Source organism: Zea mays, chromosome 1 (genome assembly GCF_902167145.1).
Source record: "Zea mays cultivar B73 chromosome 1, Zm-B73-REFERENCE-NAM-5.0, whole genome shotgun sequence".
Lineage (NCBI taxonomy): Eukaryota > Viridiplantae > Streptophyta > Magnoliopsida > Poales > Poaceae > Zea > Zea mays.
The window spans coordinates 215,665,315-215,684,079 of record NC_050096.1 but is presented as its reverse complement, the minus strand read 5'-3'; the positions used below and the strand labels follow the sequence as shown (position 1 = coordinate 215,684,079).

The following is an 18,765-nucleotide window of genomic DNA, read 5'->3' as shown; positions in this document are numbered from 1 at the left end:
TTAGCCTCACTCTGTCAAGTGGCACCGCAGTCGGAGCGGCGCAGGCGGCGCTATCTTTCTGCCAGGCCGGTCAGTGGAGCGGCGAAGTGACTGCGGTCACTTCGACTCTGTCGACTGAAGGGCGCGCGTCAGGATAAAGGTGTCAGGCCACCTTTGCATTAAATGCTCCTGCGATTTGGTCGGTCAGTGCGGCGATTTGGTCAGGGTTGCTTCTTGGCGAAGACAAGGCCTCGGGCGAGCCGGAAGTATGTTCGCCGCTGGAGGGGGGCCTCGGGCGAAACGGAGATCCTCCGGGGTCGGCTGCCCTTGTCCGAGGCTAGGCTCGGGCAAGGCGTGATCGAGCCCCTCGAATGGACCGATCCCTGACTTAATCGCACCCATCAGGCCTTTGCAGCTTTATGCTGATGGGGGTTACCAGCTGAGAATTAGGAGCCTTGAGGGTACCCCTAATTATGGTCCCCGACAGGACTGGTCCAGTGCCACTTGACTTGGAAGGACTCCAGTCAGGATCTCACTGATCACGTATCTGATAGGGGTCCTGTGCACCACCAGACTAGTATGATGCACCCAAGGAAAGAAGGATCTGCCTAACGGCTAGATTAGCCATGAGGGCTATAAATTGAACCCCATACATGCCTCACGGTTGCATATATTCATCCTAGCAATAGAATAGCCCTATCTAGTTTAGAGCACCTAGATGGGGTGAATAGGTGATCCTGCAATATTAACTCTAAACAACACAAACTGGTTTATAATAAGTGTTAGTGAGAACTAAAACCAAATTAGTATGAGTAGATAGATGGAGAGAGGATTAAATTTAAGAGCAATATTGCAAGAGAGTAGAGAACTCAAGAAGATAGTAATCGCAATAAGTATATAGACAAGTGACACAACAATTTTTGTCGTGGTTCGGCCAATGCCTACTCCACGTTGTGGTGACCTCCTTTGGTCAAGGGTTGCACTCAACCCCTCTCAAGTGATCCAAAGATCAAACTTGAGTGCCACAGATATCTTCCTTATATCAAAATCCCGTTGTGAGGAATTTCCACAAATTGGAGTCTCTAACACCTTACACAATTGATTACAAACACAATTAGAGTAAGGATGGGAGTATAAACACACATAAGATCACAACGCAACAACAACACGCACACGAGTGAAAAGAGAGAGCGCACGAAACACAACAACAAAGTTACATCTCAATAACGCGCTCAAATCTCTCTATAGCAAAACAATAGCGTGGTCACAAATATTCGGAGTTCTAGTTTGCTCAAAGAACACTTGGGTAACAACTCCATGCGCCTAGGGGTCCTTTTATAGCCTCAACAGACCAAGGAGCCATTTGGTCTTCATTTGAAAGGTCCTGGTTGCTTCGGTCCCGGTTGCATCAGACTATCCGGTGCACACTGGACACTGTAAAGTAGCTGATTTTTTCCTTCCGTGGTGAAGCCGACCGTTGCTAGTCGTTGGTCACTTTGCACACCGGACACTCTAGTGGCGCACCGGACAGTCCGGTGCAGCCTGGTGACCGTTGCCGAGCTGACGTGGACAGCTAATCGCGCGGCCAACCGTTGGCTAAGACGTGTGGCTGTCACACTAGATAGTCTGGTGATTTATAGCCATGACGCCTCAGCAGAAACTCGAGAGTGGCTTGTTCTCCGGCTGACAACCTGGGCACCGGACACTGTCCGGTGCACACCGAACAGTCCGGTGCTCCCCAGACTGGCATAAGTTTGGCTAAACTTAGCCAAACACAATTTCTCCAAATTGGTTCAACCTGAGAAGTTTCCTAGCACTTAGATAAACATAGTTAGCAACTAAAACAATTTTCTAAGAGCTAGAATCATACCCGTTGGGGGCCTTCGTCTTTCGAAGGTCCTCAAAAACACGGACTAACCATTGGTCATCAGTATATTTGTCAACCATTGCAGGAGCTTCGGAATGAGACCACCTTCAATAGTAGAACGATGGAAGAGTAACGAAGGTAGCTTTGCCATAATAACAATGGGAAGGTGGTGCAAGGAGAAGGTGTTATCACTAATACTAAAGGCAGAAGACAATGTTATCCCTATACCATTTATAAATCTTGTGTGTAATTCTTAAGGGCATAAGTGTAGTTTCGTATGAAGATGTACAATTCCCTATAAATAGATGAACAGTGCCCCGCATAAGGTACCTTTTGGTAGATTGGGCAATTGTTGTGTAATTCTCTCTGTACAACACCTTCATTGTAATTCTCCTTGCAGAACCGAAGGTACAATTGTAAAGTTAATTTACAAAAAGGGGGAATATGTTATTGATATATCTCAATTGAGCTATCATGTTTAAACCCTTATATACTCCATGCATATTCATTTATTCATATTTATAAATCATGATTTATTTACCTAACAGTTAACCTTCATCTCCGAAGGAATCATCCCGAAGGGATAACTTCTTCGTGACAAAGGTTGTTTATCTTTTTAATATTGTGTTGCCTTGTTTTTGATTGTGTATAGCAATCGAGAACGAGTGACCAACAATACCTTTGTTCCTTCAATGCAATAGGATTTGCAATATACTCCTACATTTCTCAATTTGCCTTTCAAGTACCTGTGCTTATGCTTATATGTAGAGTTGTTAGTGCATAGTAATGTGTTGAGCATCTAATCACCAAAACAACTAGAAATGGCCCAAGGGCATTTCTCTTTCAATCTCTCACTTTTGGTGATTTATGCCAACACATCAAAAAGCAACTTAAAAAGCACTGACATACCCAATTATGATCCAACTTTTGCAAATTGAAGTCAAATCAACCATCAATAGAATAAGTATAGGATTTGGCATATTTGGTTCATTTTGCCACCACTTGGTTTATTTTCGCAAAGCAAATTCATTTTCTTACTTCTATGTCAAAACACTTTGTTTTAGCAAATCAAACCATTTATCAAGACTAGTTTTGATCAAACACCAAAAATTCTCCCTTTCCCCATAATAAAGATCCCCCCACACAAGAGAGTAGTTTTGCAATAAGAGAGTTTTGATCAAAAGACAAGTACTAACATAATAGTTTTTCAAATTCACAAGTGGTAGTTGATCCAATTGCTTTGGCCTTAATTTCTCCCCCTTTGGCATTAAGCACCAAAATGGATGAACTATGGCCTATAAACATCATTGCCTCACCAAAAATTGCGAATTAAGAGCAAGAAGGCAATGAACACCAAGGGCAACTTGAACATGATACCGTTATGCAATGGAAGACTTGTTCGTTGTTCAAGTTCACCATTTCCCTTTCCATTCACCTTTGAGACTACACCAAGATCAATTAAGCAAACATAGTACTCTCAAAGGGTCAAGTTGTAGCATTTCCTCCCCCTAAACATATGCATCATTTGCATAAGGACTTGTGAGGTCCGGTGATGATGTTTTACAACTTGAACACCAATATACACATTTAAACTTAAAATGATATGATCAAAACATAAAAGACATATATGCTATAGATCAATCTAAGTTCCGCGAATCTAAGACATTTAGCTCACTACGCAGCTTACAAAACATTTTCTCATATAAAGGCTTGGTGAAGATATCGGCTAGCTGGTGATCGGCGCTAATATAGCAAACATGGATATCTCCCTTTTGTTGGTGGTCTCTCAAAAAGTGATGCTGGATGCCTATGTGCTTAGTCCGTCTGTGTTCAACGGGATTATCCGCCAAGCAGATTGCACTCTCATTATCACATAAGAGTGGGATTTTGCTCAGATTGTAGCCAAAGTTCTTGAGGGTTTGCCTCATTCAAAGTAGTTGCACGCAACACTGACCTATGGCAACATACTCGGCCTCGGCGGTGGATAGGACAACAGAGGCTTGTTTCTTTGAACTCTAGGATAACAGGGACCTTCCTAGAAACTGACAAGTCTCTGATGTGCTCTTCCTATCAACCTTACTTATCTGAGCCTGTTGTCGTTGGAATTCCTCGTCCAGCCTTTTTATGTGGCCTTCTAATTTCTCGTCCTCAACGGTCGGCGAGTTAGTCAGCCTTGTATTAATGTCTAGGACAACATTGTTGTAATCTAGATCGGATTTCATAGAACTGATTTCCGTCCCCAGCGGAGTCGCCAAAAAGTGTGTTGGCACCTTTTTTGGATCAAACACTAACGATCCTTAGGTCGCCCTCATAGTGAGTTTGGACCTTGGGGATGATCCCTAGGTTTGGACCACGGAGGGTGAAGACCTAAGATGGTTATCCTAACGGTGAGACACCACCTCTATGATGGTCACCACCTATTTGGAACCAAACAACAATGGAACCTAGGGCCTTTTGTGATAAGCAATACCTTGGGTTTGGCTCTGCGAGGTGGATGGCGCGGTGGTCCGCGACGGGTTGCCTGGCGATGCTCGCTGCGGGGGCGCAGACTGTCCGCGGCTCTGGGCCAGACGGTTCACGACCTGGCGGCGGAAGCGGCTTCTTCCTTGCATGTTGTCCGGATGGTCCGCACTCTGGGGCAGACGGTCCATGATGACGTAGGGTCGTCTTCTTCTCGTAGGACCTAGATCCCGCCCATAGGGGAGAGACCTTAGGGCGCTCCGGCTCAGCAGGTCACCTGAGGCGTCCCCGGACGACGTAGACCTTAGGGTGCTCCCACGTGATTAGATAGATAACCACACACGAGATAAGGATACTCACCCAAGTTATCTAAACGCGGGGTTGCGGACCGTCCGGGCCCAAAGGCCGGACCATCTGCCACTTTTGGTTCTCAACACTTCCATTACATTATTGCTCAAAAGGTTGTTAAATAGTCAAAAGAAGATGGATGATTGTAGCCCAAGTTCATGTTTTTGGGTTTATACTGGGTATTTTATACCCATGGCTTAACGAGTATGGGTGACGACGGAACATTCTGTTACCTGTTTACCTATTGGGTGAAGTTTTTGCCCAATAAGAAACTCATGGATAGAATATTTAACTCATATACATACTCTAATGGAGTAAATACACATCGGATATCGGGTACTCATTGCCATCTTTAGATGCGCGCACTGCCGCCAGCCTTCCTAGCGGGGGTCCTCGACTACCGGACGAGAGAAGAAACAAGATCTATGGTCCGTTGCTGCCCTCCTTAGAGTTAGTGTTCTGAGTATATATATATACTATGCAATAAACAAGCAGTCTCGTTCTCCTACACATTGAACATTATATATTACATATTCTCTCGTTAGTCAAAGATTTAAAAAAAAGACGGCTTTCTAGAGTGTGCAAGATATAGAAAAAAAAACTATTGGATGATACAATGATGTACACCGTGTTCCTTTGTTTTAAGTCCTAAAATAATATTTATTTTAATTCTTAGTTTTATTTCTATATTTAAATAGATAAAGATGAATCTAGACACATATATAAAACTAGGTGTATGCCCGTGCGTTGCTACGGAGTCAATATGTAATGGTAAAATACATTGAGATGAGAAGTACTATGATAAAATGCATTGATATGCAATATACCTGTTCTAACAGCAATATTTTTAGCGTATATAACCCAGAGCTGTTTTCCATTAGTGCCTTAATATATTAGGGATCATATTGGAAGACATTGAACCTATGACTCTAATCACATCCAATCATGCAACTCCAGCATCTATGTGACATCCATATAAAATAGAAGAGCAGAACACATTAAACCTGGGAATAGAAATCAATGGCAGTAGTAAATTCCTTCTGTCGAAATGCATTGTCACCCTTTTTTTGAGTTCAACATATCTTGCATCTGATTCGTCCACATCTGGAACGAGAGCTGCAGCAAAAAATGAAGTATAAAGAGGATGACATAGCGGCAAATATGAACATTTTGTCTTAAAAAATGTGATAGAAAACGTCAAATTTTAATCCACATGACGAACCAAAAAAATATTCTAGCACAACAAAATCTTTACCGTTGAGATTAAGCACCTCTCATTTTAGTCCAGGCACTGGTGTTGAGTCTGGGCCTCCACGTTGCTCGTCCTCGACGACTCCGGCCTCCTCGTCTTGCACGAAGACGACGGCTGCTCTATGCTTGTCAACTGGTTAGTAGTCACAGACACCGTGTCCCGCGTCCTTTGTTCTCCAGCATGTAACTTGTGCCAAGAGCACCCACCAGGCCTCCACACCAAGCATCAACAAATAAATAGGCGTAATCTTTTGAGTCGCCGCAACTATCCCTCTACCTTCTCTGTTCAGCTTCGGCTACTTAGAAAGCCAGTGGTGGCAGAGGCAGGCTGTTGTAGAGCCCCGACCGCATCCTCCTCTTCCTGAGCCTCTCTGCAATGATGAAGGCAAGCTCCAGGGACTGGGAGGCGTTCAGCCTTGGGTCACAGTGGGTGTGGTAGCGGTCGCTCAGGTCATCAAAGGTCACAGTCCTTGATCCACCAATGCACTCGGTCACGTTCTGCCCAGTCATTTCAAGGTGGATGCCTCCTGGGTGACTTCCTTCTTGATCATGCACGTCGAAGAATGCACGCACTTCAGCCTATTAGATATGGAGTTCGCGATTAGAGCAATGGTAAGGTATTAGTTGGAAGGCCAGAATGGAATGTTCCTAGATCAAGTGTAAACACTCCAGTAGAAATACATGTCTAGAGTAAACGAGCAAACATAGAACTATACAGATCCAATGTGTCAACCAAATCATTGATCAAAGCATTGCCCTTAGAGTGGTATTTTAACATCCATTCATGAAGCTGAGAATACATCAGCAAATGGCTTCTATCAGAACTTAGGGTCAAAACTCATTAATAGCAGCACCTAAAATGCAGACCCAAAGTATGCTGCCTTAAAAATGAATTAACAATTTGAACATGGTCGTTTACCCCCCAGCCCAGCCAAGAACATTATTGACCTATTGAGGATAAGTAGCCTAGTGATCCTACTTCTATTAAATCATAAGCAGATACAATATTCCAGAAGTATGAAATATGCCCTTAAGCTCTACAAGCTTATAGCCTTACAAAGTAGAAACATAGAGCAAAAGAAGAGATGGGAACTTCAGGTATCATTCCATATTCCTAATACAGCCATATGAATGCCCAAACGAAAACTGAGGTTCATTCAAATTGATCATAATAGGAACAAGAAATTCCCGGTGGAAGGTCACTCGCCAGAATTGAGTCGAATGGACGAATCTTCAGGCCACAAGGGGCCTTGCTGGTGTTTCCACGCATAGGATCAGTAATCCATGTGATAATCAATCCAGCATTGCGAACAACACGGATGAGATGAGGCAACTTCACTCTCATGTTCTCTTCCCCCATCCTTGTAATTATGGTGATCCTTCCAGGTTTGTTTGAAGGGTCCAGAATCTCAATCAGCTTCACCAAGTCACTGGGGTTCATTTTGTCGCTCATCTACATTCCACAAAATACATGCCAATTTGACAGTTAGGATCACAGGACAAGTATAGTGCCTCGTTTTTTTAAAATAAAAGAGTTGGAGCTCTGATTTGTTGCTCCATGTTCCAAGAGAATATAGGAAAGGTAAGACTGATTAAACCTATAATTGAAATAGTTAACAATTCGAACATCATGACCAACAGCAGTCCAAGAGACCAAAATTCACCAGCAAACCAATCACCAGATGGTATACCCAAGGTCCAAGAGTAATACTTAATTATTTGACAAAAAAATAAACAGCTTCCGCTGACTCAACCAAAGAATAATGAATGCTCGGCAGGCTACTGTTCTTCAAAAACCCACAGACTTGCCTGTTCTCAAGCAGCAGGACTTCATTACTTCTCCATCAAAACAAGGCCCTACTTGTTGAGTAGGAACACAGAAGGAGTTAAAGTGTAGGATAGTAAGTTATCCGAGTCAGATATGAAGAAAATAATCCGAGTCAGATATGAAGAAAATAAGTTGTGGGAAAAAATAGTAACAGTGGTTTATCATATCTGAAGAAACAACTAAATAATAGTAAAGGTACCATACTTGTAGGAAAGTACCATCATATGAGATGCACTACATATATTGTGAATCTTATTGTGCAAGATGGACTTAAGAAGTGGACATTTCAGTGAAGTGTGTTCGTGCTGCTGTTAGATATAATATAGACTTCTGACAATCTCCAGTATCAGATAATTTCCAAGGTAGGGACGCATTTCAAAATTCCAAATACCCAAATACACGGTGATAAACAAATACCAACAATTACCTTATTAATATCAGAATTTAGAACAAGCATAAATGCATAATAGCAACCTGGAAACCTTACGTGAGGAAAGGGGTCCAGTTCTACCGTCGAGCGTGACAACCTCGAATCCTATGCTTTCTCCGCCCTCTCTCCCTCTCCTGCAAACAGAGACGACACATAGAAATTGGTAAAATGCATGGTACAAGTCCAGAGTATGGTGACAGAACAGAAAAGCACCTCAAGAAACACTTTGTCGTAGGCGCTGTCATTTCAAACTTCAAGTAGTTCAGCAAAAAAAGCTTCCATTTCTAGAACCTTTGAATGTACAGGTTATTTATTAGTGACAGTGAGTGACAAACAAGAGAATATCAGATAATGTCTGCTGTATCTTTTTTTAAACACACACACAAAACAAACCTCGTCTTTGAAGTATGTATTGTCTGTTATGTAGCAGAATTCTTCTACCTCGGGTGCACATATCTCCTCGTATTTTATGGATTTGAAGTTTTCAAGACGTCAAAATCAAGCATGCCAACAACCTAATGATAACTGAAAGAAATAAAGGGGAGGAGACAAAAAATCTTACGCCGCTATAAGCATGCAAGCAACACCAAGTAATTGCAGCCTTTGGCGGTTGATCTTGTTGCCAGAAAGATAACGGTCGATGTAGTTGATTGTCAGGTACAAGGTATTAGGAGCCAGACGATATTCTTCAGCAACCTGCACGAGGAAAACCTATCATGAATATAAGTTGACAAGATTATTCTCTAGGCTTTTCTTATGCTTAGCAGGAAAAGCTTACTTTCACGAGCCAGTCTATCAAAATTGCCCTCATGCTAGGGTTGACATCCTTTTGAATCATCTCCGTGAAATCAGTCGATGGTCTTTTCTTCATCTGCTAGAAAGCAAAGCACACTATTAGTGACAAACAAGGAAGAAGCAGAGCTTGCTAAGATGCTTCAACGTATGTACAGATGAAGTGTAGCTCAATTTTCCTTCGAAAAGAATTTGATCAAATCGAGCTTCATTAATGCACCAACAATGAAACTTCACATAAAAAAATCAGAAAATGTTCTTTTTTTCAAAAAAAAAACACAATCAGGAAGTGTTCCCACACTGGTAAGTTGCAGTTATAAAATGACCAAACACGCTTAAAGTAAGTTGTAAGTACACTACAACCTAGCTTATTAAGTGGCATCAATGTAGATATTTTGTAGTCAAGCCAAGATTTCTTATGTTCAGTGCTTGAGGGAAACCATTTTGGCACCAGGGTTTAGGAAAGAATGTGTTACCTCAGCTTCTCGTAGATGCATGTAGATGTCAGAAGCCATAGCGACGCACAACTGTGGATCCTCGAAGTTGCTGTCAACTTCACAGATGCTGTCAATTTCCATTAGGGCAGAGCCATTTTTCTCCCACTTATTTTCTGCAAAAGAAAACAGGCCACACGCGACTGAATCAACAAGAAAATTGACAAAAACATACTTAAAATGGAAATCTGAATCTCAGCAGACCTTCAACGTCTCTGTCCTTTGATGTATGCAGATGTTCATCCGTCCATCGCTGCAACGAAGCCAGCATCGAGCAACCCCCATTGTCTACGTACTCGAAGTTCGGGCTTTTCATGGAGTCACAAGTCGAACTCTAGTCACAAATAGCGGCAAACTCTAGTTGATTGAATGTCCTACTAACCGTGAATTGTGTCTCACACAAAACTAAGTAGAGATCGATGTTTTGTTTTCCCTTCACTTTCTTTTGCTGCTGCTATTTTTCATCACATTAACTCTTCCCTGCATTGTGCGACAAAGAATGTTTCGTGTAATATTACCTTCATAGCCACCATATATAGGATCTTCAGACAGTAAAGAGGTGTGTCCATATTAATGAAATTGCTTCCATAAGTTTAGAAAACAACTTTAGCAACTGATTTGACAAGTATAATATATGGTATATACAATTTGTGGTTTTAGCATCCTGATGACAATGTCTCTTGTTGATAAAGAGACAATTTAAAAATTTTCACAATAAAATAGACCTAAAGCAACCAAGACCAGCGGCTAAATGACCAGCAAAGCCCATAGTAATCCCAGTTGAGAATGAAGAAGACTGTTAGCTAGATAGATAAGTCATATGAGAATCTGGATAGATGTCATGGGTTTGTATTTTGATCATTACTGGTACCTATTGTGACATGCTTTCGTTGACCATCAGAAATACCCCTCATCATCTCCTTCCCTACCAGCGTATTAGCACATACCTCCAAGTCTAATATCTGCAGGTATATATAAGGAAGCAGCAGACATGAGATCCCAATTTAGTGATAACAGAAGTCATATTTGTTATCTTACAGCTAGATCCCCAGCTAGCAGACTATAACTTCAATGTGTAGTCTGTAACAATATTGGATTGTTGCTCACCCATAGCTGAGGCCTATATAAGTTTATAGTTAAATAAATAATTGTTACCAAGTTGCAAAAAAAGGTAGGAGGTGATATATATGACTATCCACATTAAGTCCCGATCCTTCCTGTTTTATACTCGCATAGATAGATTTTTTGAAGCACAGAATGCTCTTGTTACCTGTAACAGCCTCACCTTCATATAGACATCAATATCATGATCTGGCTTGATGTTGGTTGCCTTCTCCCTTCTTGCCAACTCAGTCAACATTTCTAGAACAAGACAAACAAAAAAAACTTAGCAGCTATTATCCCATCGATGGCATGACCCATCAAATGGTCTAAAATAAAACAAACACCCAATATATTATCTTCTAGAACTAAACTGATACAAATTAAATTATACTACAATATGACAAGGCTTTAGAGTCGCTACCGACATACAACCGGGCTACGGACCAACTTGGGTTATAGGCATCCTTATGCTGTGATATATTTTTTCTCTGTTTAAAACCTCTACTGTAAACTGAAATCAAGAAAATGATTAAAAATGAAAATATATGAATATGCAGTTTATGTCGGTCGCTCTACTTCCTAGCTTCTTCACTATTACCTTCTTGCAAACATCCATTTCTTTTCCTGTTAACTCTTTGTGCAACCAGCAACATCCCAAAAGAGGACCATTTTAGGAGGCCTGTGTATGCTCAATTAAACCTGTGTGGCTGTGTATACACTATACACACATCATGTAGCAATTAATTAAGAGGGGAAACACTTGAGAGTGGACAGAAAGGTGCAGTGAATATTTAGGTAAAAAGAGCTGCTAATCACAGTGTAAAAGGTTGTGGAAATATATGTAATCAAAAGCTAGCAACTAACTTAGAGGTTTTGAAAAGCATCTTCTCCTTTGGCATACTCAAATTCCAGATGAAAAAAATAAATTCCACAATCCTATGCCTGCATCCAATGGAGGAGGCGGGCACTTTCCCTGGTAGGCATTGTAGAGAATTGCACGGATTAGCCGGTTGTGCAGCTGGAGGTTCTCCTGCCCCAGGGTCTGCAAGCACAGCTTTTCAAAGTCTTGCCTGCTGAGCCTCTCCGATAAGTAGCCATTCAAGTAGCCAAATATCTCCGCGAGTGATCCAGACCAAGCCGCTTCAACATCTGAGCCTTGAGATCCCTGAGATCAATACGACCATTCTGCTGTTGCTGTTGTGGAGCTGACGGCTGCCGCCGCCGCTGCTGTGGTGTAGCCATTGGCCATACCTCCTCCCTTACTGTGTCCATGCAATTACCACCGTAGCAAACCCCGATATCAGACCCAGAGTAGAGAAACCAACGAATTGGGGATAGCACGCCGTAGGATCAAACCATTAGGGCGTGTGCCACTTCCTGCAGAGCGTGAGCCCGTACCCTAGGCCACAGCCGCCGTAGCGGGGGAAGGGCACGAAGCCGGCCTCGATGGAGCCGGCAGCGACCTCCAGGTCGTCGTAGTGCGCCGCGACGTCGGCCATACGAGGAAAGCGGTTACACTCGGCGAGGTGTGCGCGCGGCGAGAGAGCTCACCGGGGTCGGCCGGATCTCTTGGCCGGGACTGCGGTGGGGCGGGGAAAGAGGGTTCGCCGACGAACGGAGCCGGGCGCGGGGTGCTGCTACGGCGACGTCGAGGATGAGGAGGAAGAGGAGCCGTGGGCGGGAGCGGCGGTTGCGGAGCGGTCGCGCGCGGGGTTTGCGGTGGGCAGGCGGGCGGATCTCGCCGGTCACGGCTGGTGGGCGGGCGGGCAGATCTCGCCGGTCACATCGCGGCGGTTTTGCGGATCGCGACAGTGGAGGCATGCACGGAGCGGTCGCGGCGGGGTGGCTGGATGGCGGACGGGCGGGCCGCGAGATCGCGACGGTTTTGCGGCGGGCGGGCGGATCGCGCGGTTGCGGCATGCACGGGCGGGCGGATCGCGGCGGTGGCTGGATTGCGGGTGTGCAGGCGTATGGAGGCGGGGGCGGTCTACACTTGAGTCTTAATAGTTGTAGAGATACATACATTAAGCATTAAGTATTATATTGTATGAAATCTATTAATTACTAAAACAAATTTTAATTTGGGGATAGAAAGAGTAGAGAACATTCTTTCACTAAAATAACTTACCAAATGATGATTTCGAGAGAATTCCAGAAATACTCTTGAACATGCTCTAAAGCCAGAAGCAAAAACTCTATGTTATTTCTCAGCTCCTCCGATCATCCACGCGCCTCGTTATTCTCACTAAATAGTAGTACGTTGCTAATTACCCTAGTAAATCTGGCAACCATCCGTGTTTTCGCAAAATATTTCTTAAATGGGATTTAAAATTAGAAACCTGAATTACATATTTGGAGCAATAAAAAGCCGTTTTTACATTATTTACTAAAACATATTGAACATTCACTAAAACTGGATTGAAATCCTGTTTGGATGGTACCTTCTGGTAAAGTAGAGAGTTCTGATTTGTCTGGGGCGACCAATCACCAAAAGAAACCATGCACCCCCCAGACGTCCCAAATGAACTATTACGACAGACAGGCAATATTTGGGGTATTTACAACATTTCCAACTAGAATGCCTTCATTTCAACAATTCGCCATTTGGTCATTCTCTATTTGCTCAGCAGTCGAGGTATGATCACAGACGTATCTAATAGAGCTTCTGTAGAAACCGCAGATGCACACAATGGCATCTTTTAAAAGAGGCGTAGTTAATGGAGATGTAGGTAGATGTGTTCACATCATGTTGTATGTGCGTATGCCTAAAAAAATATTTTCATATTCAATTGCATACATTTACTGCTGATCTTCGACGGACCTGAATAACATGAGCTTTTTTCTTCAAAGGTAATCATTAGAATCTCCTGCAAAATTTAATTTTCGTGACGTCACTGAACTAGAAACAAAACAAAGTAGTGCTGATAGAACCATGTTCTAATAAATAAGCAAGGAAGAGTGAGAAAGGAAGCTCACACACTACTGATTTGGAATTATCTTGAGAAGCTCGATGTCAAACAGGAGAGTTTTATCTATTAAGCCTTGATTACGTAGAACAAAATCAAGAGCTCTTTGTCCCTGGAAGACAAATGACAAATACTCAATGTGGTTTAGTCATTAACAACGGACAAGGATAACCTGAAAAATTTGTACATGTTTACCGAGAATGTCGTTGGTTTTGGACCCAACTTGTTGTAGTCATTATCTGGGTATCCAAGATCCGGTGGTACAATGATCCTGAAGTGTATGAGCTCGTCAATAGTACATTTGGATGTTGCAATAGTAAAGAGGATCTTATTTACAGAGTTGTCTCATAAAAATTAGAAGATACTTTACCTCCTAACACCTCCTGGGGCCATGCCTGATATAGCCTCCTCAAAAGCTGGTATGACCTACATTACACGAAACTGCTATTTGTGAGAAAGGTACAGACTTAGCATTTTCTACGGAGGGAGCTCTAGAAGCTGCAAAACGCCAACTGTCAGTTTGTTAAGTGTCATACAAAATGTTTTTTTTTTGTTGCCAATATTGTAAAAAAGAACAGGTATCAGTCCCATAGCATGGTGTAGGACATGGAAAAACACTGGGCAGCAGGACATAAACAAGTACTCGTGGAGATCAGTACTCGCTCTATTCCAAATTATAAGCCAGTTTGACTCTTTTAGGTACATAGTTTTGCTATGTATCTAGACATATCATAGTATATATCTGCATAATAAAAGTTGTGTATCTAGAAAATCCAAAACGACTTACAATTCAAAACCTCGACCGGGGAGGGAAAGACCACCCTCCCGGTATTATATTAAGAAAATACTGAAACATAGTCCCGGCCAAGAAAACTCCCGAGCCCTGGCCCCCATCACTAACGGGCCAATCAACTGTCCACTCTGCCGGAGGGTGGCGCGCAGGATATCAATCCTCGAGAGCGACCAAGCCTGAAATTCGTCCCGAGGGGGATCGAACCCGGGACCTGGAGATGCTACTCGGAAACCTTAACCATTACGCTAGAGCCCCTTTCACAAAACGACTTATAATTCAGAACAAAAGGAGTACTTCATAAACTAGAAAATCACCTGTCCTGATCCAACTTTGAACTTGAAGAAGTCTTTGTCACCACCCTGCAATTTATAATTTCAGAATGATGCATCAGTCGATTTGAAGATGTAATTCAGACGAAAAGAAAAGGTGCATGCATGCACCTGTTTCCCTACACTATTTGTTCACAGAGCATTGATATGTGTGCCCACCTCACAGTGATTTAAATGCATGCAAGCACCATCTGAAAAATAATTAGAATCAAGACAGTGTGACACACATACTTGTGAACTATGACTGATAAACAGAAGGATTCATGTGATGTGATCTAATGCAAAAAAATCATGTCCATTCATATTTAAACAAATATCTATAACACACTTCTTCTGACAGTCCTAGTTAGTTCACTTAATCATATGATTTTTCAAACTCATATGAATGCTAAATACTCATCCTCAGAGAAGTACAGTGGCAACTGATACCTCAAATGAACCTCCTTTGGTCTTGTTTCGAGCTTCAAAGATACGACCATAGTACCCAATTGTATAGCCATCCCAATCAACCTTGAAGTTTAAAGAAATTCAAACCCTCATCAGGGTTGACACTTGGCAAAACGTTACAAATATCAACGAAGATTATAGAGGATGCATGTACATGTACATGTACAAATACAAATTAAGCTACATTTACATTCATATGTAATGGTTGTAACTCACAACAACAGTCTCCCCTTTTTTTGGAGAAGGGCCATCACCAACCCGCAAGTCCTGTATTTTGCCATGAAAATAATCCTGTAACGTTTGGTCATTTGATCATCATACAGAAAACTAGAAATCAATGATTGGTGACAAAGGCACCTTGTACTGGAGGCCTGATTCCGTTTCAGTGTAATCTGGATACCGCATTTTTGTCTTTCCATAATCTTTACCGCGAAGTGCAGGCACTGAAATTTCAATGACCAGGTAAGATCTGGTTACCAATTCTTTAGATTGCTTGTTTGCTTTCTGGCGTGAACAATAGATGGTTATATGAACAAGCTTCAGTTAGTAATGCTTAGGAAATTGGCTATATGTACAGTATATCATATCATTCTGCCTCATGCTACAACATGTTTTTGACATACAAAGATACTGTTGGAAGACAGTTTACATGTACCCACATCCTTGCAGCCCGGGAATCTAACAACTGACAATGTATTTTGGAAACATGTGTGTGTGTGTGTGTTTTACAGGAACTGGCCATTTAAGGTAAAAGAGGAATACTCCCAGATCCCTGCAAAGCAAGAAGTGTGCCCAACTTCCAAGTTTCTGGGACAACGATAGCCCCAATTATACCCAAAAAAGTTCAATACCTTTAACTTCCAGGTGCACTACGAGTAAGCCTGGAAGTCATAGAACCAGTCAAGCCCTCATAGGATGGAGTCAAAACTTCCAAAGGCCTATTATCTATGGCTAGGGGTGGTAATGGATCATGATCCAAATGCTTCTTCACTAAATGGTAGGACCCTAAATAAATTTTAGTTCAGAAATGAATAGAAATAGGGTCCGATCCTAATCCGATCCGCTTAAATCTTATAGTGTAAAATTTAAAGCCCATTCTCACCCATAGCTATGGCACCAGCGACGGCAAACAGACCTCCTTTACATATAGCTAGTGGCATACTAGAGATGCTATGTAACCCTGAATGTGAAGTAATGACAGTAAAGTTGTAGCGTAAATGCTTAGAAATATGCTTAGCCATATGTGTTACAAACAAAATTTGTCAACAGGTATTAACTGGATCGTGTCCATGAGAGATGTCATAAAAAAGGTATAACTGATTCACAGTTAGTTTAACTTCATCTTAGACTATCATAAGGTTCTCTTCCACACTGTGATTATTAGCAGACTACATAGCTTCCTCTGCATTCCAAGATAGGATAATAGGCAAATTACATTGAGCATCTTTTTTTAGCAAACTTCACCAGAAGACCACAGGACAAGCACAGCACATCCTTACGTAAAAATATGTAGCAAATATGCTCCTCTAAGAGGTTTCAGCACACAGTTCTTTGATGAAGTGTGTATGGATTAATCGTCAACATGCAAGATTCATCTTTATGTCAATAAGAAAGTTCAGAACTTAGGTGCACACAGCCTGAATGGTTCAAGTATATGTGGACAACTGAGGAGAACAAGTCAATATTAGAAGAAACTAAAAAAGACTCACTATCAGCAAATTCAGCTTTTGCTATTCCCTTGACAAAAGTGTACTGAAAGGAGGCAATGGCCATACTAATCGCAGGGACCAACAGCAGTTTCCTTCTGTCCATGACACAACCTGTACACAAGTATTTCAGGATGATCTTAGTGTAATCCAAGAATAAGAATAACATTTAGTTTGCCTTTTCATTTAGAAGGAATGGTAAGAGATTTGCCGCAAAGTTTTAATAAACAAAAAAACAAAACAGCAAATAGAAGGATTTGCCAAGTCCCTAGAACACAGCTTATAAACACAACTCTAAAACTTGGAAGTAGAAAAGGAAAAAAAAGGGACTTGACAAGAGACCCCAACCTACTAGCAACTGAAAACTCAACTACGACTAACCCGCTAACTTGAGTCTTGATTTAGGTGCATAGCCAAATGAAACCGTTGTATGTCCTCTTTGCATAGCAGCTGAATTTGCACTCATCCACAAAGTTTTGTTTGCAAGAGATGTTTTACAATTACTTGTGTTCATTTAGCTCATATGCATCGTACCCGAATACAGACTGATGGTTCTCCATGAGAATTCTATCCTTTAAACATTTAGAGGACGTTTGGATCCTTTCATTTTGGAGAATCGGAATCTACTTAATGGATTAGACTATTTGACTTAAAATTTGTCATTCCACAACTTCCCCAAGTTCATATATAAGTCTACCTTAAATTCATAGGATGTGAGATAAAAATTAGTTGTATAGATCACCATGGTATGTTTCTATTCTGCAACTTATAGCATCTTCTTCAACTCGACGCTTCCCTGCATTAGAAATATAATGTATAACTGTATAAGTATCTTACCTTTATGGGTAACAATAATATACATATATATACAACCATATTAGCTTAATTAATTTGTGACTAAATTATAATTATTAGAATAAAATCAATTTCAAGGATCCAAACGGGGCCTTATGTAAACCACATTCCACAACTGATCATTGTTATGAATAGTGCTCCCAAGTCAAAATATCTATTATCACTGAGTTAGTTAAGTTGGTAACTGAAGCCGCATTGAAAAAAAAAACTGAAGTGAGGTGTTACCAATTAGATTACAATGAGGCAATAGCCTCAAAAAAAAACTTAACGAGAACTAAAAAATCTCAAGTGAAGTAGTAGCAAAGAGGCTCAGGACAGGAAACTGACTCGTTCCATTTGCCGGAACCTAATGGTAGAGATACGAACAGTATCTCGAAAAGAAAATATTGCCGAACGTGACTGAAATGACAAGGGTAAGAGGACGACTGACCTGGAACGCTCGGCGCCCCGAGCTTGGCGAGAAGCATCATCCTCTACCCAAATCAGAAGGGAAATTAATGCTCCAGGACGCAAAGACCAAAGCAGCACGAATACTGGGGCCGATCCAGTAAAGAACAGCCGCATAATTTTTAAAACCAAAACCGAAATTAGTAGACATAATGGCTGTATACAATTGTAACTATATTAGATCCGAATACAAATAGCTTAAGTTGGGGTTTGGCCGTTTGGGTGCTCGGTTTCGCAGAACACTACAACAGCAAGCAATGAGAAGGAAGGGGTGGGCGGACCTTGTGGTGCTCGTCACCCCAAGTCGTTGCTGCAGGGATAAAGGGCGCGGGGGAAAGGGGTATGCGGACCTTGTGGAGTTGTGGCGTTGGTCGCCCCAAGTCGTTGCTGTAGGGATAAAGGCACACGCGGGGACGAGGGAAGAAAATGGCAGTGCAGGGATGTAAATAACTCCCTAAATATGAATTTAAGAAATTTTCAAAAAAAAACTCTTCTCCAATAATTATGTAAAGCAGATTCCTAAATCTAAAATATATTTAGTATGGCTCCAAAGTAAAACTTTAAGGAGAAGTTGGCCAGAGTCTGTCAATACTCTAACTCCAGAGTTGTAAACTCTACAGATATTTTAGAGTTATAGTATAAATTTTTGGAGTACCTTTTATGTTGCTC

General features: G+C 41.8%; 2 protein-coding genes and 1 long non-coding RNA gene across 14 annotated transcripts; all 3 read right to left on the bottom strand.

Moving 5' to 3' along the window:
* Window positions 1-5,448: 5,448 nt before the first annotated feature.
* On the bottom strand, window positions 5,449-9,012 carry LOC103645273 (phospho-2-dehydro-3-deoxyheptonate aldolase 2, chloroplastic-like). The gene is made up of 7 exons (XM_020547237.3): window positions 8,942-9,012; window positions 8,557-8,859; window positions 8,377-8,454; window positions 8,221-8,297; window positions 7,113-7,358; window positions 5,910-6,484; window positions 5,449-5,770 (listed from the first exon to the last, which is right to left on the bottom strand). Exons 5-6 carry the CDS (start codon window positions 7,356-7,358, stop codon window positions 6,206-6,208), a joined length of 525 nt encoding a protein of 174 aa, XP_020402826.1. The 5' UTR covers window positions 8,221-8,297; window positions 8,377-8,454; window positions 8,557-8,859; window positions 8,942-9,012; the 3' UTR covers window positions 5,449-5,770; window positions 5,910-6,205.
* Window positions 9,013-9,437: 425 nt separating this feature from the next.
* On the bottom strand, window positions 9,438-10,821 carry LOC103643258 (uncharacterized). Its single transcript, XR_002266816.2, has 4 exons — window positions 10,735-10,821; window positions 10,321-10,411; window positions 9,654-9,929; window positions 9,438-9,565 (listed from the first exon to the last, which is right to left on the bottom strand). It is a non-coding gene; the product is annotated as an uncharacterized lncRNA (long non-coding RNA).
* Window positions 10,822-12,854: 2,033 nt separating this feature from the next.
* Window positions 12,855-18,523, bottom strand: LOC100272703 (putative FKBP-like peptidyl-prolyl cis-trans isomerase family protein). 12 transcript variants are annotated; one of them, NM_001147156.1, is made up of 12 exons: window positions 18,378-18,455; window positions 18,080-18,182; window positions 17,537-17,590; window positions 16,798-16,908; window positions 15,446-15,531; window positions 15,305-15,379; window positions 15,071-15,151; window positions 14,627-14,671; window positions 13,890-13,945; window positions 13,715-13,790; window positions 13,530-13,631; window positions 12,855-13,420 (listed from the first exon to the last, which is right to left on the bottom strand). In NM_001147156.1, the coding sequence occupies exons 2-11, from the start codon at window positions 18,117-18,119 to the stop codon at window positions 13,533-13,535; spliced, it is 723 nt and encodes a 240-aa protein (NP_001140628.1). In that variant the 5' UTR covers window positions 18,120-18,182; window positions 18,378-18,455; the 3' UTR covers window positions 12,855-13,420; window positions 13,530-13,532. The 12 variants fall into 12 exon arrangements, with proteins under 12 accessions (NP_001140628.1, XP_020403111.1, XP_035820533.1 ...); XM_020547522.1 differs by having other exon boundaries at window positions 12,858-13,420; window positions 13,534-13,631; window positions 15,305-15,355; window positions 18,378-18,523; XM_008668700.2 differs by having other exon boundaries at window positions 12,875-13,420; window positions 15,305-15,355; window positions 18,378-18,523.
* Window positions 18,524-18,765: the final 242 nt, after the last annotated feature.

What these genes read in the sequence shown, in the direction of transcription:
- LOC100272703 (XM_008668694.3), bottom strand. Translation starts at nt 18,119, where the DNA reads ATGATGCTTCTCGCCAAGCTCGGGGCGCCGAGCGTTCCAG. An exon ending in AATCAGGCCTCCAGTACAAG is followed by an intron (nt 15,380 to 15,445) that starts GTGCCTTTGTCA and finishes CAAACGTTACAG; the next exon opens with GATTATTTTCATGGCAAAAT. An exon ending in GCCCCAGGAGGTGTTAGGAG is followed by an intron (nt 13,791 to 13,889) that starts GTAAAGTATCTT and finishes CATACACTTCAG; the next exon opens with GATCATTGTACCACCGGATC.
- LOC103645273 (XM_020547237.3), bottom strand. Translation starts at nt 7,358, where the DNA reads ATGAGCGACAAAATGAACCCCAGTGACTTGGTGAAGCTGATTGAGATT. An exon ending in GTCCATTCGACTCAATTCTG is followed by an intron (nt 6,485 to 7,112) that starts GCGAGTGACCTT and finishes CATATCTAATAG; the next exon opens with GCTGAAGTGCGTGCATTCTT.